Here is a 20,620-nt window from a genome sequence, read left to right as displayed (position 1 = left end):
TTGTCGTGCCCTCTTCACGACTGTCTTGGTGTGCTTGGACCATGTTAATTTGTTCGTGATGTGGACACCAAGGAACTTGAAGCTCTCAGCCTGCTCCACTACAGCCCCGTCGATGAGAATGGGGGCGTGCTAGGTCTTCTTCTTTTTCCTGTAGTCCACAATCATCTCCTTTGTTTTGATAACGTTGAGGGAGAGGTTGTTGTCCTGGCACCACACGGCCAGGTCTCTGACCTCCTCCCTATAGGCTGTCTCGTCGTTGTCGGTGATCAGGCCTACCACTGTTGTGTCATCTGCAAACTTAATGATGGTGTTGGAGTCGTGCCTGGCCATGCAGTCATGAGTGAACAGGGAGTACAGGAAGGTCCTGAGCACACACCCCTGAGGGGCCCCCGTGTTGAGGATCAGCATGGCGGATGTGTTGTTACCTACCCTTACCACCTGGGGGCGGCCCGTCAGGAAGTCCAGGATCCAGTTTCAGAGGGAGGTGTTTAGTCCCAGGGTCCTTAGCTTAGTGATGAGCTTTGAGGGCATTATGGTGTTGAACGCTGAGCTAGTCAATGAATAGCATTCTCAAATAGGTGTTCCTTTTGTCCAGGTGTGAAAGGGCAGTGTGGAGCGCAATAGAGATTGCATCATCTGTGGATCTGTTGGGGCAGTATGCAAATTGGAGTGGGTCTAGGGTTTCTGGGATAATGGTGTTGATGTGAGCCATGACCAGCCTATCAAAGCACTTCATGGCTACAGACGTGAGTGCTACGGGTCGGTAGTCATTTAGGCAGGTTATCTTAGTGTTCTTGGGCACAGGGGCTATGGTGGTCTGCTTGAAACATGTTGGTATTACAGACTCAGACAGGGAGAGGTTGAAAATGTCAGTCAAGACACTTGCCAGTTGGTCAGCGCATGCTCGGAGTACACGTCCTGGTAATCCGTCTGGCCCTGTGGCCTTGTGAATGTTGATCTGTTTAAAGGTCTTACTCACATCGGCTACGGAGAGCGTGATCACACAGTCATCCGGAACAGCTGATGCTCTCGTGCATGTTTCAGCATGTTCAACTTCCATTATTTTAGGCCAGGGGCACAATGTTTGAATTTATGGTTGGATCAGAATCGCCGTTATAGTCATTGACCAGTACGGAGAATTAAGTAAAACCACAAATCCAAATCCGTATCTCCATCCATGGCTAATTTAGGAAAAGGCTGATTATAGCTAGCTAGCTAGCCAGCTAGCCACCGGAGGACAATGACACAATGAGATGCAACAATTCAAGTTTTCTGTCAATGATGTTTGGCTTCTAATGTGATGTGATTGGTGTGAAGTCAAATCCAAACTGGCTTCCCTTGACACTTTTTTTTGTTGCGCCAGGACCATTCACAGCAGAGCTCACTCTGTTTAGCTCAACGCTGATTGGCTATTATTGTATTTAAAAAATATCAAGGGAGGCCAAATGCTCGCTGGCTTCCCTTGCATTCAATGGTATGGGCGGCAACAATGTCATACTCTTTTTGACCAGACAGCATAGATGGGCTACACATACAGAGACAGAGGGGCGCTGTTTCGTTCGCTTGGATGCTTTCTCCGGTGACATACATTCAGCCTCTTGCGAATTGAAGGACATTTATGAAACAGAGACAAAAAACAAAAAAATGTTTTTTTGTCATTTTTGGGGGGAAGCCTGGCTTCCCTTGGCATCCATGAATACACACCACTGCCTAACGCTAGTTAGCAACTGACTCTGGGGAAGTGGATAAAGGGCTTGATTGCCAAAATCCTGAATATCTCTTTAAACTACTGTCAATTGAAGTATGTGTTTTAAGCAGCCAATTTTTCTAAGAACATATTATGTTGGAATTCTTACTGTTACAAAATATTATATACAGGGAAGAAAGTATAATTAATTTCTTCCTGGTACGGGACCTGCTATATGTGCGCGCTTGCAGCAAAAATGTTTAGGGGCCTAATCATAGAATTACATATAGAATCCCTATTAATTCAATAGGATCTCTGTGGGCCTAGTCATAAAGATTTGTCATTTAACTTTTAAAATGTATTACCTTTTATTGTGGCATAAACACAACCAGTCATGATGCTTTTAACTGATTGTCATATAATCACTTCAAAGGGCTCCTTTACTAGGCTATCCACACATGTTCATCCACTCGCAACATATTTCCAGCCTCCAAACAGTGGTGTATTGGAAAGAGACATCTGTTACACAAAACAGCAAAAGGTGTAATGACATTTGGCGATTGTCATTAGGCCAGAATTTATGCGTCCACTGCTGTTCACATGCGTCTCTGTGTCTGCCACTTATTTCTGCCTTGGCAAAATGTCATTGTTCTCAGTGAACCTCATCGCATTTTGGAGCGTGGGCTACACCACCAATTTTCAAGTCCATTCACTCATTTTTCATGCATCTGATATGAAGTAATGATAAAAAAGTGGTGTAATAGCCTCCAGTTTTCTTGACATTTTGTTTTAATTATTGTGATAGACTCATGTTTTACCGATATGGCGTACCCCCACTATTTATTTTGCCGGGATGCCGTACCGGACCGTACCGCCTTACTTTCACCCCTCATTATATAACAAATCTTAGCTGAACCAATTATCATTGGTTGTAATAAATGCAATTACAGACATTGGAGGAAAAATTGACGGAAATGGGAGATTTAAAAAAAAAAATCAGAGAATCTTGAAAAGTGAATAATTCACCTCAAACAACAATAAAATGCATCACAAAACGTATACCTTAGGAACCTTACCAATTGTCAAACTTGCATAATTTCTATGTTGGAGTATAAATCACGGAAATATGTAACGTTCTTGATTGATTGGTTAATGAATAGCATCACACTTACTAGACCATGCCTTTTGAAAAAGCCCATAGATGTTTTTATTGAGTTTCATTAGTACTACATAAAGAATGTAACCATGTAATTTTGGGTGCAACACATGCCACGTATAAAAAGAACAAAACAAACAAAATACACAGTAACTTATCTTTTGAATTGGATTTTTCATATTTAGTATAAACATTTACTCGACAAAGATTGTTGCCATGGAGTTTGGATCATCCTGTACAAATAATAGTATAGACTAATAATAATCAATAATGAGCATTCAAGTCTACATTATGCTGTATCCAGAACTGTGAAAAACGGTGTCAGCTTCCACTAGTATAATAAGTGGAATGTTTGCCAGTACATGCCTGCATAGCTTCGAAATGGTAAATAGGTCTAGTATGTTCAATGAAAAGTACATTTTCACGATATCTGCAATCCGTATAGGAGTAAATTTGAAACCGGACTACAACCTTTAGTTTCAGAAGCTTTGTTTTTATCTAGCACTTCTTGCAACTCGTGAATGGTTCTGCATCATCACAGACCATTGTAAACTTAGATTGATTAAGAGATTAGAAGATGAAACCTTCAATAAAAAGTTGTTTTTTATAAAAGTACCGTTTGTAGGAATGCAGTATGTCCAGTAAACTCATGTAAGGCTTTTCGTATCTGGCTTTGGAAATTCACAAGCTCCGGACGCCATGCTTGAAAGCCAAGATTTGTTACATTTCTGCCGTGCTCTGTGTTACTGTAAACATATTGATATGTATGATGTTACTTTGTATTGTAAATAGAGTGGGCTGAGAAATCCAACCAATTTGGAGCTATCATGGCGCTTTATGTATCCAGCAATGCTAAGAGTGATGGGTGGCTGATTCCATTGAAGATGGATAAGCATTGGCCTGGTGTTGATTGATGGCAACAGTACAATTGAATAATATTATAAGGGAAATATAGTATATCATTAGCAGCATATTTATTCACTAGTTGTTCAATACTGTTGGACTTAAATTCAATACTCAACTTTCAGATACATCTGGTCTCTGTGTGAAAGGTTACAACAAGGGCTCGTATTAGCTATCATTCAAGAACTCGTGTCACATTAATTACACATACGTTATGTTATTAATAAGGAGGGCAACATGCTCCCACAGGAGGTTAATAATATAATGGTCTGGTGAATCACTACTGTACATCCCATGCAACAATACCAAATGCTTTTCGGAGGGCTTCTTCTTGAATACCGCTCTTGAGGATGCAGAAACGTAATAAGAGGTTAGATTATAGAGTCTGAACACATAACACATGCATGCAAAGATTAGAACCTACACTTCAGTTCCAGTTAGTTTCCTATTTGGAACAAACAAGAATCTCTATTTTTCCAAGAGCTCAATACGTTTGGATATTATAGAGACGAGTTACAATTATCATAGGAATTATTGTTCATTACCAGTATGTTAAGCGTTAGCATTAGCAGCTAGCTGCAGCAGTGGACATGGATCATCTAAATACTGCAAGAACAGAATAATTCAATGTATAGCGCTTCACTGATATACAAGCTAGCCTAAAAGTGAATAGGTAAATGGAATAGGATTACTTGTGCACAATTCACATTGGCAGGTTAGGTTTGATAAAATATAAATGTATCATGATACTGTGTAATATAATATATTCCAAATTATTCAGCTATTTCACATTCTCATGCATACAACCACAAGAAGCGAGTCCATTGAAAAATAGTCCAAGCATAAATTTTTTTCCTGTAGAAATGGCTGAGAAGAAGAACTTAATGAGACATTAAAACATGTGCTGCCTGTCCAAAGAGAGTGTACACGTCTGGTTTTATACAGATGAGCACCTCCTTCTCACTTCTGCATATCACACTGCAAGAGGAGCACGATGGACGGATCGCTCTTGGCCGCCTCTTTGAACTCATCCAATGAGATCTGGTCGTCGTTGTTCTTATCCATCTTGCTGAAGATCCTGTCCACCCTCTGCTCCGGTGTCAGGCCGTCCTCGTTCATCTTCATCATGATCACAGTGCCCACCATTTTGTATATGGCCTAGAGAAACACAGGGGACGACATGTTTGAGGCGATCCCACAGAAAGGAATGAATGAAAGACCTATTTTCAGACAGTCTTGGTTAATATGTTAACATGTTCAAAGTTTATTCTCAATACTACTGCAGTTATTTACCAATGTTCAGTGGTGGAAAAAGTACTCAATTGTCATACTTGACTAAAAGTAAAGATACCTTGATAGAAAATGACTCAAGTAAAAGTGAAAGTAACCCAGTAAAATATTACTTGAGTAAAAGTCTAAAAGTATTTGGTTTGAAATATACTTAAATATTAAAAGTAAATGGAATTGCTAAAATGTACTTAAGTATCAAAAGTAAAAGTATAAACCATTTCAAATTCCTTATTTTAAGAAAACCAGACACCACAAGGTATATACACTGCTCAAAAAAATTAAGGGAACACTAAAATAACACATCCTAGATCTGAATGAATGAAATAATCTTATTAAATACTTTTTTCTTTACAAAGTTGAATGTGCTGACAACAAAATCACACAAAAATTATCAATGGAAATCAAATTTATCAACCCATGGAGGTCTGGATTTGGAGTCACCCTCAAAATTAAAGTGGAATACCACACTACAGGCTGATCCAACTTTGATGTAATGTCCTTAAAACAAGTCAAAATGAGGCTCAGTAGTGTGTGTGGCCTCCACGTGCCTGTATGACCTCCCTACAATGCCTGGGCATGCTCCTGATGAGGTGGCGGATGGTCTCCTGAGGGATCTCCTCCCAGACCTGGACTAAAGCATCCGCCAACTCCTGGACAGTCTGTGGTGGATGGAGCGAGACATGATGTCCCAGATGTGCTCAATTGGATTCAGGTCTGGGGAACGGGCGGGCCAGTCCATAGCATCAATGCCTTCCTCTTGCAGGAACTGCTGACACACTCCAGCCACATGAGGTCTAGCATTGTCTTGCATTAGGAGGAACCCAGGGCCAACCGCACCAGCATATGGTCTCACAAGGGGTCTGAGGATCTCATCTCGGTACCTAATGGCAGTCAGGCTACCTCTGGCGAGCACATGGAGGGCTGTGCGGCCCCCCAAAGAAATGCCACCCCACACCATGACTGACCCACCGCCAAACCGGTCATGCTGGAGGATGTTGCAGGCAGCAGAACGTTCTCCATGGCGTCTCCAGACTCTGTCACGTCTGTCACATGTGCTCAGTGTGAACCTGCTTTCATCTGTGAAGAGCACAGGGCGCCAGTGGCGAATTTGCCAATCTTGGTGTTCTCTGGCAAATGCCAAACGTCCTGCACGGTGTTGGGCTGTAAGCACAACCCCCACCTGTGGACGTCGGGCCCTCATACCACCCTCATGGAGTCTGTTTCTGACCGTTTAAGCAGACACATGCACATTTGTGGCCTGCTGGAGGTCATTTTGCAGGGCTCTGGCAGTGCTCCTCCTGCTCCTCCTTGCACAAAGGCGGAGGTAGCAGTCCTGCTGCTGGGTTGTTGCCCTCCTACGGCCTCCTCCACGTCTCCTGATGTACTGGCCTGTCTCCTGGTAGCGCTTCCATGCTCTGGACACTACGCTGACAGACACAGCAAACCTTCTTGCCACAGCTCGCATTGATGTGCCATCCTGGATGAGCTGCACTACCTGAGCCACTTGTGTGGGTTGTAGACTCCGTCTCATGCTACCACTAGAGTGAAAGCACCGCCAGCATTCAAAAGTGACCAAAACATCAGCCATGAAGCATAGGAACTGAGAAGTGGTCTGTGGTCACCACCTGCAAAACCAGTCCTTTATTGGGGGTGTCTTGCTAATTGCCTATAATTTCCACCTGTTGTCTATTCGACTTGCACAACAGCATGTGAAATGTATTGTCAATCAGCGTTGCTTCCTAAGTGGACAGTTTGATTTCACAGAAGTGTGATTGACTTGGAGTTACATTGTGTTGTTTAAGTGTTCCCTTTATTTTTTGGAGCAGTGTATATATTCTTTTTGACGCATCGCCAGGGGCACACTCCAACACTCAGACATAAACACAAACAAAGCACTTGTGTTTTCCTGTCAAAACGTAACGAGTACTTTTGAGTGTCAGGGAAAATGTATGGAGTAAAAGTACATTATTTTCTTTAGGAATGTAGTGAAGTAAAAGTAAAAGTTGGCAAAAATATAAATAGTAAAGTAAAGGACAGATACCCCAAAAAACTACTTAAGTAGTACTTTAAAGTATTTTTACTTAAGTACTTTAAACCACTGCAAATGTTCCCCACAATATAAAACTGTAGTCCTAAACATTCTGCTGATTATCTAGCTAAACTTGATCATCCTCTGTCTCAATGTTTCCTTTTAGTCATGTTTGTCTTTAGTAGTATACATTCTAACAACATGCACTGCTGATTACTTCAAACTGGATAGATAGCTTGAACAAATGGTATAAATGTCATGGTAACAATCCAGTATAATTTGTTTTAAACATACAGTATAGGGCTGGTTTCCCGGACACAGATTAAACCTAATAATGGACTAAAAAACTATTTCAATGGAGGAAATAGCTTTTCAATCCAGAACTTGGCTTAATCTGTGTCCGGGAAACCAGCCATCAATGTGATTCCTTACCTCGATGATCTCCAACATCTCCACCCTGGTGATCTTGCCGTCTCCATCCAAGTCATACATGTTGAAAGCCCAGTTGAGCTTCTGCTCGAAGCTGCCACGTGATGTGATGGACAGGGCACAGATGAACTCTCGGAAGTCAATGGTGCCGTCGCTGTTCTTGTCGAAGGTCCTAAAGGCGTGCTGTGCAAACTTTGACGCGTCGCCATACGGGAAGAACTGCGAAATAGAGAGAGATTGATTGATTGATTGATTGAGAGACAGCTGTGATATACAACTATTTATTCATCTCTAACATGACGTTTAAAAACATGTCTTTAGTTGTATCTAACTTAGATCTTTAACTGATTAGAACAGCTTCCTTCATTGTTGTGTATTCATGGATGCCAAGGGAAGCTAGGCTTCCCCCAGAAATCATTTTATCTTTCGTCTTTCTGTGTTTCATAATTTTCCTTCAATTCGCAAGAGGCTGAATGTATGTCACCGGAGAAAGCATCCTAGCGAGCGAAACAGCGCCCCTCTGTCTCTGTATGTGTAGCCCATCTATCTGATGCTGTCTGGTCAAAAAGAGTATGACATTGTTGCTGCCCATAACATTGAATGCAAGGGAAGCCAGCGAGCATTTGGCCTCCCTTAACATTTTTTTTTTATACAATGATAGGCAATCAGCGTTGAGATAAACTGAGTGAACTCAACTGTGAATGGTCCTGACGCACCAAAAAAAGTGTCAAGGGAAGCCAGTTTGGATATGGCATCACACCAATCACATCACATCAAAAACTAAACGTCATTGACAGAAAAAAACGTGAATTGTTGCATCTTGTTGTGTTGTTGTCATCTGGTGGCTAGCTAAAATTGGCCCTTTCCTAAATTAGAAATGGATGGAGATAGGGATTTGGACTTGGTTTTACTTAATTCTCCGTACTGACCAATGATTATAACGACAATTCTGATCCAACCAGAAATTCATACATTGTGCCTCTGGCCTGAGAGGATGGAAGTTCAATATGTAGCTAGATGTAGTAGGCTAATGTTAACTAGCTGGCTAATCGTTGCCCATGAAAGGAAGTTAGGCCAGCGAGCAAGCATTTTAGCCAGGTAGCCTAGGATAACAAAAACTAAAAGCGTGTACTGTATGACAGAGTCATAGACCGTTTCGGCAACATGAAAGAGAGGAGGATGGCATTGGAGTAGGGTGAGTCAACATGTTTTTTCTACTTATGCACACACACACAGAAATCAGAACCATGGACAGCCACATTATATTTTGCTTACGTTGATTGGACTAAATTATTTTGGGAATCTTTTAGTTGTCACTGTATTAGACTAAGTATAGGTGATTTGATGATGTTGAAATGTTAAAGTTGAAATGGTGCTGGAATAGTGGAGGCAGCTCCTGTTTTCTTTGTGACTTGCGGTAACTCTCTGGTGTTTGTTTAGTAGTCCGAAAATGTTGAAAACATTAACTTGCTTGTCCGTGCTGTAGGTCATGCAACTGCAATATGCTTTGTGGACTCCACCGGACAGATGTTGCTCTCCGGTTTTGTGATGAAACAAAGGTGTGGTTGAATTTATTCTGCCACTGTGTCTTCTTATTGTCTTGGCCTTAGGCCTATATATCATGGTGGCAAGGCATATGAACTAACAGGTTATAGAGCAAACAACGCAATTATCACAACACAGGTTGTAATATGCCATTTCTTTCCTGCCGTGGCTTCTCCAGTGATTTTACCCACGCACCTCTACTGGCTTCCTTTGAACCATTTACAAGGATTCCATAATACATAGCTCAGAGTGACAACTGTTCAAGCATTATGATCAGTTAGAAAACATAATGAACAACAGTGCAGTTTCAATACGAACAGAGAAATCAAACCCTGATTCCGCTCTGTTCTAGCTTTACAAAGGTTTCTTATAATCACATTATATAATCATGGTATCAATCATTTCCCTAGCTAGAAGTTATAACACCATATCAATAACGTCTCCAGCATGTAAAGCAGATGTACCATACCTGATCTGCAATAAGAGAATGTAGCCAATCACAACACACCTTTACATAGAGCTGTTGGAATTCGTCCAGGTTCAGTCTGCCGCTGGGGCAGTCTTTGAGGAAGCCTTTGTACCATTGCTTGAGCTCGTGTTCGTTAAACTCTGTGCTCTTCACCAGGTCCTCCATCACCTCAGGGGTCAGCTTGCTGTTCTGTTTTCCCATGGTGCCTGTTGTGCAGGAAGCACATGACCAAAGAGACTCAATAACATAAAACATCTCTGAAAATGATGACTGGGAAGGATTTATACTGAATAGAAAGGAAACTCCAGCACATAGGTGATCTTGATGCTTCGCGACATTTAATGGATCATAGACCAACATTTCGGTCTCAATAGACCTTCATCAGGGTATTTTTCTACCAACGTGGTGATAGAAATAGCCTACCACACATTCAAATGTATCTTGTGCATTATAATGCATTATGTATAACGCATAAGGTGTTATAAACGTGCTTATAACGCATTATAAAGAGAGGGTTTTCATAGGAAATGTAACCAACAAGTTTGCTCTCAAACCTGCTTTGTTTCAAACAGTCCCTTTGTAAGGAATGAAATTAGTAAAAAAAAGAAGGAAAAAAAAGAAAAGACTATATATCAATAATGAATTGCTTTCCCTGCCTGATGCCAGTGTTCTATTTGTGTTCTCTAAATCTGTTGGCACCACAGTCTCTGGCCTGACATCACACAGTGCTGGGTAGGACCACTGCAGTCAGCAAGACTGACTATCACATCAAGCGTTCGATCATTACCTATCATCCAACGTACCTGTCTACGTTTTACCTGTAGCCTATAGTCTCTTGTGACAGACTTTCGCACGCGAGTTTTGGTTCTGGGTTCCAAAATTACCTGTAGCCTGATATTTGGGGATTGTCCCAAATTTATAGTGCCCATAGGGCACTGGTTGGTAGTTTATTATATAGGGAATAGGATGCCATTTGGGACGTATATTTTTAACTGCAGTTCACATTTAATAACGTCAAAGTATAAACCTCTAGAGGAATCTATTCATTAATGAATGAGTGATAAGGATATGTCATCATAACATAATGGAGTAATCATATGAAGCCAGCAGTGTGTAGCCCATAGGGTGCATGGGCAGTAATTATAATAATATATTTATTTTATATAGCGCTTTTCATTACACAAGGAATCTCAAAGTTGCTGTAAAAACAAAACAGAAAAAATCTAATTCATGTTGATCTCACAAATTCTTGGGCGATGCCTTCCGCAACTTCAGATGTGAGGGAGTCTGTAGTTAGATAGGAGTTGATGCAGCTCTCTTCAGACAGGCAGCATGTTTTGGGCGGAGGGAGGGAGCATCGATGGTGCAGTACTTCATTAATCCTTTAAAGCCATTGACTAGATAATGAATCAACAAGGGAATCAACCCAACTGGCGAGCTGCTCTCTTTCACAGTGGATCATCATCTTAAATAATAAAAAGTCACAAATCTGACAGCTTGGATTGGCAGTGGCTACTGCTTACATCTGCTCTGCCAATATGTTTGTTGACTATGGAAACTATACATGGGCCATTCAGTTGCCTATATGCTAAAATGTTATCCTGTCCTAGAAAACATAATCAAAATTAAATTAACTCAAAGACTAATTGTTAAATTGACAGTTGTGGGAGATAACTGGAACAACCATAATATGATAAAAGCTGTCGATGGCCTTAGGTGTAGGCTATGCAGTAGGCATACATTGTGATGGAGTCATGGACAGCAAGCACCGTGCTTGAACCAACAACCATGTGGTAGTGCACTGCCTATGCCAAAAAGGTGCAGACCTCTTTGCAGAGGCCATGTATGCCCCATACAGGCACATTACACATTGACATAGGCTTAGCCTATTTGCAATGTGTGTTGCATATCCAACATTTGGCGCAAAGGATATTTTTCATTAAAAAATGACATATATTTAGATGATGCAACCAAAAGGCTTGTGTTGAAATGATTTAGATCTTACATAACATCAAATGAGCCCAAGGCATGGAATGACCTTGAGGAGAAACATTTTTGCTTGAAGATGAGTAAAGAGATCAGAGGGAAGGTGAAAATGGGTTTGGCACCTACGGTCTGAAGGCTTAATATTCTTCACCTTAGATTAATGTCGTTACACATATAACAATGTATGGTTGTCCACATCACATGTACGCGCAACACTAACGTGATGTGGGGGAAAATATGCTATTTAATTGCAGATAGAACATGTCGTTTCAGATATCCAGTTCATGGTATAAGCCTGCTCGGACATAGAGGGGGGTATACAAGTGCATTCCGATAGAAACGACGCAGTGGTGTGGGAATTAAACCTTGTAAGTGATAACCCGCTCGAAATCACATCACTCTATTTCTCATGTCATTTTTCACCATGCGCAACATCTAAAAATGACAAAAATGGAGAATCAACCAATCAAATGACATAGTCGTCTGGTCATTCTCGTGAAATGTGACTAAACCAACGGAAAAGCATGATTTGAATATTATTTTCGAAATAGAAGTAATTCATTTAGCATGTTTTTAGTTTTCTAAACGTTATGCAAATGTTCATGATGGATGCGCAGATCCCCAAAATAAAACGCCAAACCTCTCCCCAAATATCATTCATTGAAATGTGTCTATAAGGGCAGGAAAACCCCCAATTATGTGATACATAGTGAATGGAAATTATTATATCTCTAGACAATCATCTCAAACAATTTAAATACATGCCATGCCAACATAAAAACGACATTCTGCAGACAAAATGCTTCTTACCTTATTATACAATTTTTGGAGATGCTATTACTAATGGTCGTCTGCACTGTCGTGTATTTTGAGACAGTAAAAAACCTCCCGATGATCAAGAATGCCTAAATGGGAATATCCCCTAAAATTGGCCTCTTCAAGACGCAGAGTGAAAAATAACGGGTTCCCGTGCTATTCCAGATGAGACAGGCGCAGGCAGGCAGCAGCGGCAGTAGGGACCGATCCCACGCTAGTCTTTGGTAATGCGACTCTAGACATACGGCGTCACCCGTGTGCATCACAAATTGATCTTATGTTGACTGTTGTCTCTGTGCATTGCTCCAACTGCTTGATTTTATATTTGCGTTGATAAAAGAAGTATAGGCCTATCTATGACTTATAAGTCCTGTTCCCTTTTAGCACAAATAATGACATTTATTGGATAGGTAGGTGTATGGATAAATTATGATTGAGGTGACCAAAACCAGTCAATAAGCACATCCAGCATAATTAAATATGTATTTTACCTGGGGGATTTTTTTTTTCTTCATAATGGAATATTCAATAAATACTTACATTTTAACAGTTATATTCAGTCAGATTATACCACTTACATGCCCCCTGCAAAGCCTACTGCAGTAAGGCATGAAGCCCTATTCTACATTTGCACCGGTTTCTGCATGTAGCCTATGTAGCCTAACTTCCAATGCAAACATGGCTGTAAAGATATACCATGAGCCAAACAAGGGATAGGCTATATATACTGTTTGACTAATTCAAATATACTGAAATAGCCTGTAATAAATAATTCCGCATCAGGAGGAAGCAGAACTATCTGAATTAACATATGATTGTGTCACCATGTGGACACATTTGGTAACATTTAATAATTATTTTTCCATGAATCCCAAGCTTGATTTCATTCTGTAAATTGATTGATATCACAAAGAAAGATGCTCCTCAAACCACACCTTGTTTCCTTAATATTTTCTTAATTTAATACTCAGATAGGATACACAGCCAGGTTAAATACACACATTGAGTGTTTTCCATTTAAAACTCACAACACAAAAGCAAACATGAGATATTCAATACATTGAGAACTTCTTTAGCACCCGTACAAATAAACTCATCCATACATTGGTTATTCTCTGACTTACAGTATATCTTTCCAATATGATTTTCAAAATAAAAGACCAGCTTGGTTTGACTTGGCATGGCTTACATGTAATCATATACAGCAGCATTCACATACACTGGTTACTAAAAAGTACACATACTGCCAAACTGGCATACACAAGCAATGCTATATGGCCTCATAACCCAATACTGTAGGTCATTAGACATTTTCGCAGTGAGTGTTGTCATCCCTTATGCTCTTCAACTCGGTTTCAAGAATGATAATGTAGTAAAAAAATGTATATAGTAAATACCCACACAATCAAGTTTCAATGAAGTTGTGAGGAGGCTGGAGATGATCATTATTTGGCAATCTGGTATATTCAACTATAAATGTCTCATTGTTATGTATTTCAGCACAAACATGTTTTTTTGACAATTTTATCAAAATAATATGTAAAACAATGTGCAAAGTTATTTGTATTTCATTTCTGCGTTGAGTTGAGTTTACATTATTTTGTGTAAAAAACAAAACAGTAATAATGTTTAACATGGGCTTAAATTCCTGTTTCTAATCACATGCTTCACAATATGAGTTTACATTGATGTGTATAGAACTTGCAAAACCATATGTGGAACTGTATCTGTAGCTTCAACCCTATGACGCATTCAAAACACTTTTGTGAGGGTATAGAATCAAAACAATATGGGAGTATTTTTATGTGTTTGTCACACATTTGTGGGGCCTTAACTACGTTTTTATAAGACCAAGTATAAATAACAGTTTTTCTAAAATAATTCACACTTCTCAACTGATCATAAATGTGAGTTGCTATATGCTTTGGGCACATAGATACATTAATAAACTCATTTATGGGACAACTGAATCCTCAAAGTAGTATAGTCTACTTTTCCTGATATTGTCTGCCAGTGTATCAGTTATGCATTCCAGAATGTGCATATTGTGTCATCTGTATAAACCAAAAAGTTGTTTCAACATAAAAACGTCAATATCCCAAAACGTTGTATTCTGTCACAATATTTTTTTTTCTTTAACTACATGACATCTGAAAATGCAAAATAATCAGTAAAATATAGCGTCCCAAATGGCACCCTATTTCCTATATAGTGTACTACTTTTGACCAGGACCCTTAGTGCTCTGGTCAAAAGTAGTGCACTATATAAAGGTGCCATTTGGGAAGCATCCACAAAGTTGGGTCCCACAGATTGATGTAGTGAAAAAGTGTTCAGATTCAGAACTTGTTTTGTTTTAGTTTGTCGATGTGATAGCAGAGCTTCAGGGCTGGCCCCAGCTTCAGTCCTAGGTACTTCATGATCATGTCACTCTTTAGAAGTAACAACGCGTTGCCGTCTATCTCCTGTGGGAAAGAAAGTCAGGTTATATCTCCACAAGTAAAGTAAACTAATCATACACATGTATCAGGGTTGTTTACTGAATTGAAATGGAAGTGCCCCAAATCCTGGTTAGTATTTCACAAAACATAACTTCCAGATATAATCCGATCACTGTAGCAGATCCATCCACTGGACACAGACATCAGTTCAACATCTAGTTTTGATTTACATTTGATTAAGTTGTCAACTAATGTGAATTCAATGTGAAATCAACAAAAAAAGTCACTATGTCATTGGATTTAGGTTGCAAGTTGGTTGCATTTGTATAAATTTTTTTTGATGACTTTTTGCATATCCAAACATTTTTCCACATTGATTCAATGTCATCACATTTATTTTCAGTTGTTGAAATGACGTGGAAACAATGTTTATTCAACCAGTTTTTGCCCAGTGGGCAGGCCTCAATCTCAATTAGTTTTTCTGTGATTCCTCACACCCTGTCTCCTCACCTCCTTCTCAACTATATTGGAGGAGAAGGTCCAAGGTTCCTCTGTTCCTCCCCTCTGACCTTCTCATCTAAGGTGTTTTGAGTAGGTGAGGAGAGAGGATGCAAGGTATCAAAATACTCATTAATTAAGAGTGAGCCCAAGGGTAGCCTACATGCTTCCTGAATATGTCCACATGAGGGCCCAGGGACTGGGGGTCAGCGTCTCTGATGAACCACACCACGTCCTCTACACTCCAGGTGGAAGGGTCCTTTCTGGGGGGCACCTTGGACTCCTGGGAGTCCTGAGATGGATTGTACGCTGGATGAGAAAAGAGAAAGACAGGTACAGAATAAAGATTTCACTACTGGTCAATTTGACCTGTTTAGGGGGTTGTGAGTATAGCAAGAAACAAACTTTCCCAAAATCCCCAGGTTTTCCAGAAATCCCGGTTGGAAGATCACCGGAATCAGAAGGGAATAAGAAACCTGGTAATTTTGGGAAAGTTAACGGAGTTCTGCAACCCTAGTCTCCACTCTCCAGTCTCTTACCTATCCTGTTACCTTCCAGGAAAGTATTTGGACTAGACGTCTGTCTACACATGCCCAAGGGGGAGGAGCCGTTGGGGAATTGCTGCGAGGAGCGAAACCCATAGGACGGTTTGGATGAGTAGGAGGAGCTTATGGCACTAAAGGCGGAGTCACCTGGGTCCATTGAGTAGCGTTTGTCTGACGGGTCCAGAAGGTACTCCTCTGGCATGGAGGTTTCAGCTGTGAAATGAATGGAAAAAGATTACATAAGTAAAACATATTTGCAATACTTTGAATCACTTTGGACAGAAGCTGAAGTCTTTGAAATATGTATTTGAAATGCCGTTCTGTGCTTTAATTTTTCAATCCGAAGCAACAAACGCACATGTTTGGGGAATTGAGCCTAGGATATTTCTGGGGGATATGGGAGTGTTCTAGGTAGTCTTCTGGCATGGAGGTCTCAGCTGTTTGGGTAGGAATACAGGGATTTGGATAATGGATTACACAAGTAAAACACCAAATGATGTGTATTTCACAAATTGTCTTTCTGTGCTTCCATGTGCAATCTGAAGCAATATAGCACAATATTTGGGGAACTGAGCCCACAATATTTCTGAGGGACATTTTTTCAGAGGCTCTTGTTAAGGTACAGGAGTGTGTTTTCTAAGGAGTAATGCACAATGCATCATATCTGCACTCCTGCCTACATAATTTCCCCTTGTAGGATAAATAAAGTATTTTGAATTTAATTGAATAAAGGACAGTACAATACCCTCTGATTGGTAGGAGGCATTATGCTGGGTGATTGGTTGGTCGCTGAAGAGGTTTTCACAGTGCAAGCTGCGACAGAGCTTCTTGAGGAAGCGTAGCACGTAGCCAATGCTGTTGACCACAGGCAGACTCAGAAGGTGCTGCTTACCATCGAAGGTGGCTGGGAATCAAAGGAACACTTGATCAACTTGGAAACATTGTTCATTTCCTATTGCAGTAAAGCTTGTTGCAGTTAACCTTGCCCTAGGCGACACATCTCTACAGCCATGTCTCAAAGCAACAATCTCAAAGCAACAAATCTCACCCTATTCCATAGCCCTATGGGCCCTGGTCGAAAGTATTGCTCTACACTGAGTGTACAAAACATTAAGGACACCTGCTCTTTCCATGACATAGACTGACCAGGTGAATCCTGGTGAAAGGTTTGATCCCTTATTGATGTCACTTCAATCAGTGTAGATGAAGGGGAGGAGACAGTTTAAAGAAGGATTTTTAAGCCTTGAGACAATTGAGACATGGATTGTGTATGTGTGCCATTCAGAGGGTGAATGGGCAAGAGAAAGGAAGGATACCTCATGGTTATTAGATGATCAAATGAGTGTATGCCAATTTCTGCTATTTCCCTCTGGGCAATTTCTACTAATCATATAAATGAATATAAAACGAAAAATCTCAGTGACACTACATACAATCTGTGGGTTTATGTTATACCTGATATTTTCTCCCCTCCGTAGCCCTGCGTGAGGAGAGTGAACACAGCTTTCTGCTGGAAGGCGCTGTCGATGCACCCCTGGACAGCCTGCTGCAGCACCACGGAGGGCCTGTCAGGCCCAAAATGATCTGGGAGCTGCTGAAGCTTCTTCCTATCCAGATTAGGACCCATGTTGGCCTGCTTGTTGATGTAGATACACACTGCAGGGAACACAATAGGAGGGACCGAGAAGGCAAAGATATTTAGGTTGGCTATTTTGGTGACGTTGCTTTCAATCACTATTAAATGAATGAATACAGTATGCTTATAATGAACAGGATACAAATTACATTTTAAATGTGATCACCGATTAAACTTTTCATAACACCCAAGATTTCTCACTGGACAAAGCATTATGGGGGGAGACGTCGGAGAAGTGAGGCAAACTCCTCCTACCTGTGAGCACCTGGGGCGTGGCAGTGTGGGCGTGGCAGAGTGGGAGTTACCTGTAAGCACCTGAGGGCATGGCCTACCTGTGAGCACCTGGGGCGTGGCAGAGTGGGGGATGGTAGCAGCGTCCTGGGGGATGGAGCTCATGTCTGGTTCTGGGGTGCTGCTGGGAGGAGAGATGGCCAGGGGAGTCATCACCATCCTGGGCTTCAGCTGCAGGGAGACACGAGGGTTGGATCTCAGTATCTATTGGGTTATTTGCACACAGTTTAAATGGATCACTTGTAAATAATGGCATTTCATTACAGTCTTAGGTAGCAACAATAGACTAAAATGGTCCTCTATGGATTCAGTTGGTAGAGCATGGGTTGGTTGTTTGATTCCCGGGGCCACCCATACGTAAAATATATGACTAAGTCGCTTTGGATAAAAGTGTCTTCTAAATGGTATATATTATTATTAAAATACTATGGTTCTCAATTTGCATTAGTAAATCCTCAACAGCAATCTCCACATTAATATATTTGCACAGCAATTTGTACACAAAACAAAAATATAGATGCAACATGTTTCATGAGCAGAAATAAATGATCCCAGAAATGTTCCATACACACAAAAAGCTTATTTCTCTCAAGTTTTGTGCACAAATTTGTTTACATCCCTGTTAGTGAGCACTTCTCCTTTGCCAAGATAATCCATCCACCTGACAGGTGTGGCATACCAAGAAGATGATTAAACAGCATTATCATTACACAGGTGCACCTTGTGCTGGGAACAATAAAAGGCCACTCTAAAATGTGCAGTTTTGTCACACAACACAATGCCACAGATGTCTCTAGTTTTTAGGGAGTGTGCAATTGGCATGCTGACTGTAGGAATGTCCACCAGAGCTGTTGCCAGATAATTAAATGTTAATTTCTCTATCATAAGCCGCCTCCAACGTCGTTTTAGAGAATTTGGCACTATGTCCAACCATGTGTGGGCGAGCGGTTTGCTGATGTCAACGCTGTGAACAGAGTGCCCCATGGTGGCGGTGGGGTTATGGTATGGGCAGGCATAAGCTACAGACAACAAACACAATTGCATTTTATCGATGGCAATTTGAATGCACAAAAATACCGTGACGAGATCCTGAGGCCCATTGTGAGTCCCATTTATTTTAAGGCATCTGTGACCAACAGAGACATATCTGTATTCCCAGTCATGTGAAATCCATAGATTAGGGCCTAATTAATTTATTTCAATTGACTGATTTCCTCATATGAACTGTAACTCAGTAAAATCTTTCAAATTGTTGCATGTTTCGTTTATATTTTTGTTCAGTATAAATAAAATGAAATCACTTTTTACGAAATAATTCATAATATTCCCTATTCTTATTGCAGCATTGACCAATCATTTTAACAATGCAGACATTTAGCATATACAGCGGCCAATCAGAATATTATTTAAACTGGTTTCGATTAAACAAACATAGGCTAACTCATGTTAAGCCTTTTTCCAAAAATATGACTCCCACTAAATATAAATGAAATGGGGTCTGTCTAGCTACATCACCATATGCATTTTTAAACATCCTGCATCCCCACTGCCGCCTCCCCTTCCACTCTCTTTCCCCCCATCCGATACCCTCCTCTTCCTCTCCCTTCCCATCCCATCCCTGACACTGACCTTGAAGCCAGGCTTTCTCCCCCTCTTCTTAGGCACTTTGAGAGGAGGAAGGGACTCAGGGTAGTGGGTTGGAAAATCCATCTTGCGATGTAGTGGGGGTCTCCCTCTCTTCCTGCCGGGAATCTTTCCTGGCTGGCTGGGGAGGAAGGAAGGAGACACTGCAGGCGACTGCATTTCACTGTTGCTGTCTGCTTTCTGTGCTGCTGCAAGTACACTCATTGGATCTGGAGGGAGACATACAGAAAGGAGGGAAACACAAAGGGAGATAAAATAATAATAATTTAAGACTGCATGGCTTGTAATCTAAACCCCTGTTAGTGCACACGTCATACATCAACATTGTTCTTTCATAGAATCAATCATCTCTTTACATATAACAAACATACACATGCTACATAAGAATCTATTTCAATTGTGCCTCCATATTCCAGCTACTGAGGCTGCTGTGGAAAAAGATGCTGTCACAGAACATTAACCACAACAACAATAAACAGAAGAGCCTGCAAGACATTCTGCTGCAGGGCACTAATGCAGCCAGCTACAGAAAATTTAGTTGAACACTAAAAAACAGACAACACAAAGGCAACCATGTATAAAGCAAGCTCCTCCTCATGGAACACTTCCACCATCCAGTCCATCCTATCCTCATAGTGAGCCCCAACATCCTGGCTGCTTGTCTACCAGTGCTTCCGTTACCTTATCTCCTCTGATCTAAGAACGCTTGAGAACCAAGCTATTCCCTTCTTAGATCCCTGTTAAGAGTCCAGAATAGCAGAAGGTTCTAAGCACAGCACACTCCCTCAGCAGGCTGTGAAAGCCAACTTGCCTCTAGCTACTGTACGTGTTTCTCTCTGCTCCTCTCGTCTCTACTGCTGCACGGCACACAGGCTGGCTGGCTGGCTGGCTGCAGACATCTCATTACACTAATGCATTCAGCAGTGGCGGAGGGAGGGAGGGGGGAATTGACTTCACCATGGCTACACAGCTATGAATTACCATTACGATGACAGTGCTCGCCCTAATCTTAAAAAAGCAAAGTGCCAGCCGACTGATGAAAAAACAACAACGTACGTCTCATATATACAGCACAGAAGGCTATACACACAGGCAATGCTGAATTATTATAGTGGTCAGAATATAGCAGTAGCATGCAGCAGGCTTCATCCTTCCTTCATGCAGACAAAGACAATGGAAAATAGGAACAGAAGACATAGCCAATGTGCACACACCATCAGAATGAATGAGGATTGGAGAGTATATCCCTTTTCAGTT

The 20,620-nt window shown here is 41.0% G+C and overlaps 2 protein-coding genes across 4 annotated transcripts in view; both read right to left on the bottom strand.

The window, feature by feature from the left end:
- Positions 1 to 2,465: 2,465 nt before the first annotated feature.
- On the bottom strand, positions 2,466 to 12,797 carry vsnl1b (visinin-like 1b). Of its 2 annotated transcripts, XM_084182012.1 has the most exons (4): positions 12,305 to 12,797; positions 9,548 to 9,714; positions 7,498 to 7,713; positions 2,466 to 4,904 (listed from the first exon to the last, which is right to left on the bottom strand). In XM_084182012.1, the coding sequence occupies exons 2-4, from the start codon at positions 9,707 to 9,709 to the stop codon at positions 4,707 to 4,709; spliced, it is 576 nt and encodes a 191-aa protein (XP_084038138.1). In that variant the 5' UTR covers positions 9,710 to 9,714; positions 12,305 to 12,797; the 3' UTR covers positions 2,466 to 4,706. The 2 variants fall into 2 exon arrangements, with proteins under 2 accessions (XP_084038138.1, XP_084038137.1); XM_084182011.1 differs by lacking the exon at positions 12,305 to 12,797 and having other exon boundaries at positions 9,548 to 9,888.
- A 28-nt stretch (positions 12,798 to 12,825) lies between these two features.
- The window catches only part of LOC311145724 (sex comb on midleg-like protein 4), a 17,446-nt gene continuing 9,651 nt past the window's right edge, over positions 12,826 to 20,620 (bottom strand). For both annotated transcript variants that reach the window (XM_084182010.1, XM_084182009.1), the window contains 7 exons: positions 19,349 to 19,572; positions 17,761 to 17,890; positions 17,248 to 17,448; positions 16,538 to 16,696; positions 15,787 to 16,005; positions 15,411 to 15,556; positions 12,826 to 14,773 (listed from right to left, as the gene is read on the bottom strand). In XM_084182010.1, the coding sequence (XP_084038136.1) occupies positions 14,648 to 14,773; positions 15,411 to 15,556; positions 15,787 to 16,005; positions 16,538 to 16,696; positions 17,248 to 17,448; positions 17,761 to 17,890; positions 19,349 to 19,567 (1,200 nt within the window). In that variant the 5' untranslated portion in view covers positions 19,568 to 19,572 and the 3' untranslated portion in view covers positions 12,826 to 14,647. The remainder of the gene's footprint in view (positions 14,774 to 15,410; positions 15,557 to 15,786; positions 16,006 to 16,537; positions 16,697 to 17,247; positions 17,449 to 17,760; positions 17,891 to 19,348; positions 19,573 to 20,620) is intronic.

The sequence above is a fragment of the Coregonus lavaretus genome (genome assembly GCF_964263955.1).
Source record: "Coregonus lavaretus genome assembly, chromosome: 18".
Taxonomy (NCBI): domain Eukaryota; kingdom Metazoa; phylum Chordata; class Actinopteri; order Salmoniformes; family Salmonidae; genus Coregonus; species Coregonus lavaretus.
Note: the sequence above shows the minus strand (reverse complement) of the source record. Positions and strands in the feature narration are given on the sequence as shown.

Bases quoted from the DNA above. Each gene is read 5' to 3' on its own strand.
- vsnl1b (XM_084182011.1), bottom strand. From the start codon at position 9,868: ATGTTGGTCTATGATCCATTAAATGTCGCGAAGCATCAAGATCACCTA. The intron at 7,714-9,547 runs GTGTGTTGTGAT...TCTATTTCGCAG, and splicing joins TCCAACAGCTCTATGTAAAG to TTCTTCCCGTATGGCGACGC. The intron at 4,905-7,497 runs GTAAGGAATCAC...GTGTTTCTCTAG, and splicing joins AGATGTTGGAGATCATCGAG to GCCATATACAAAATGGTGGG.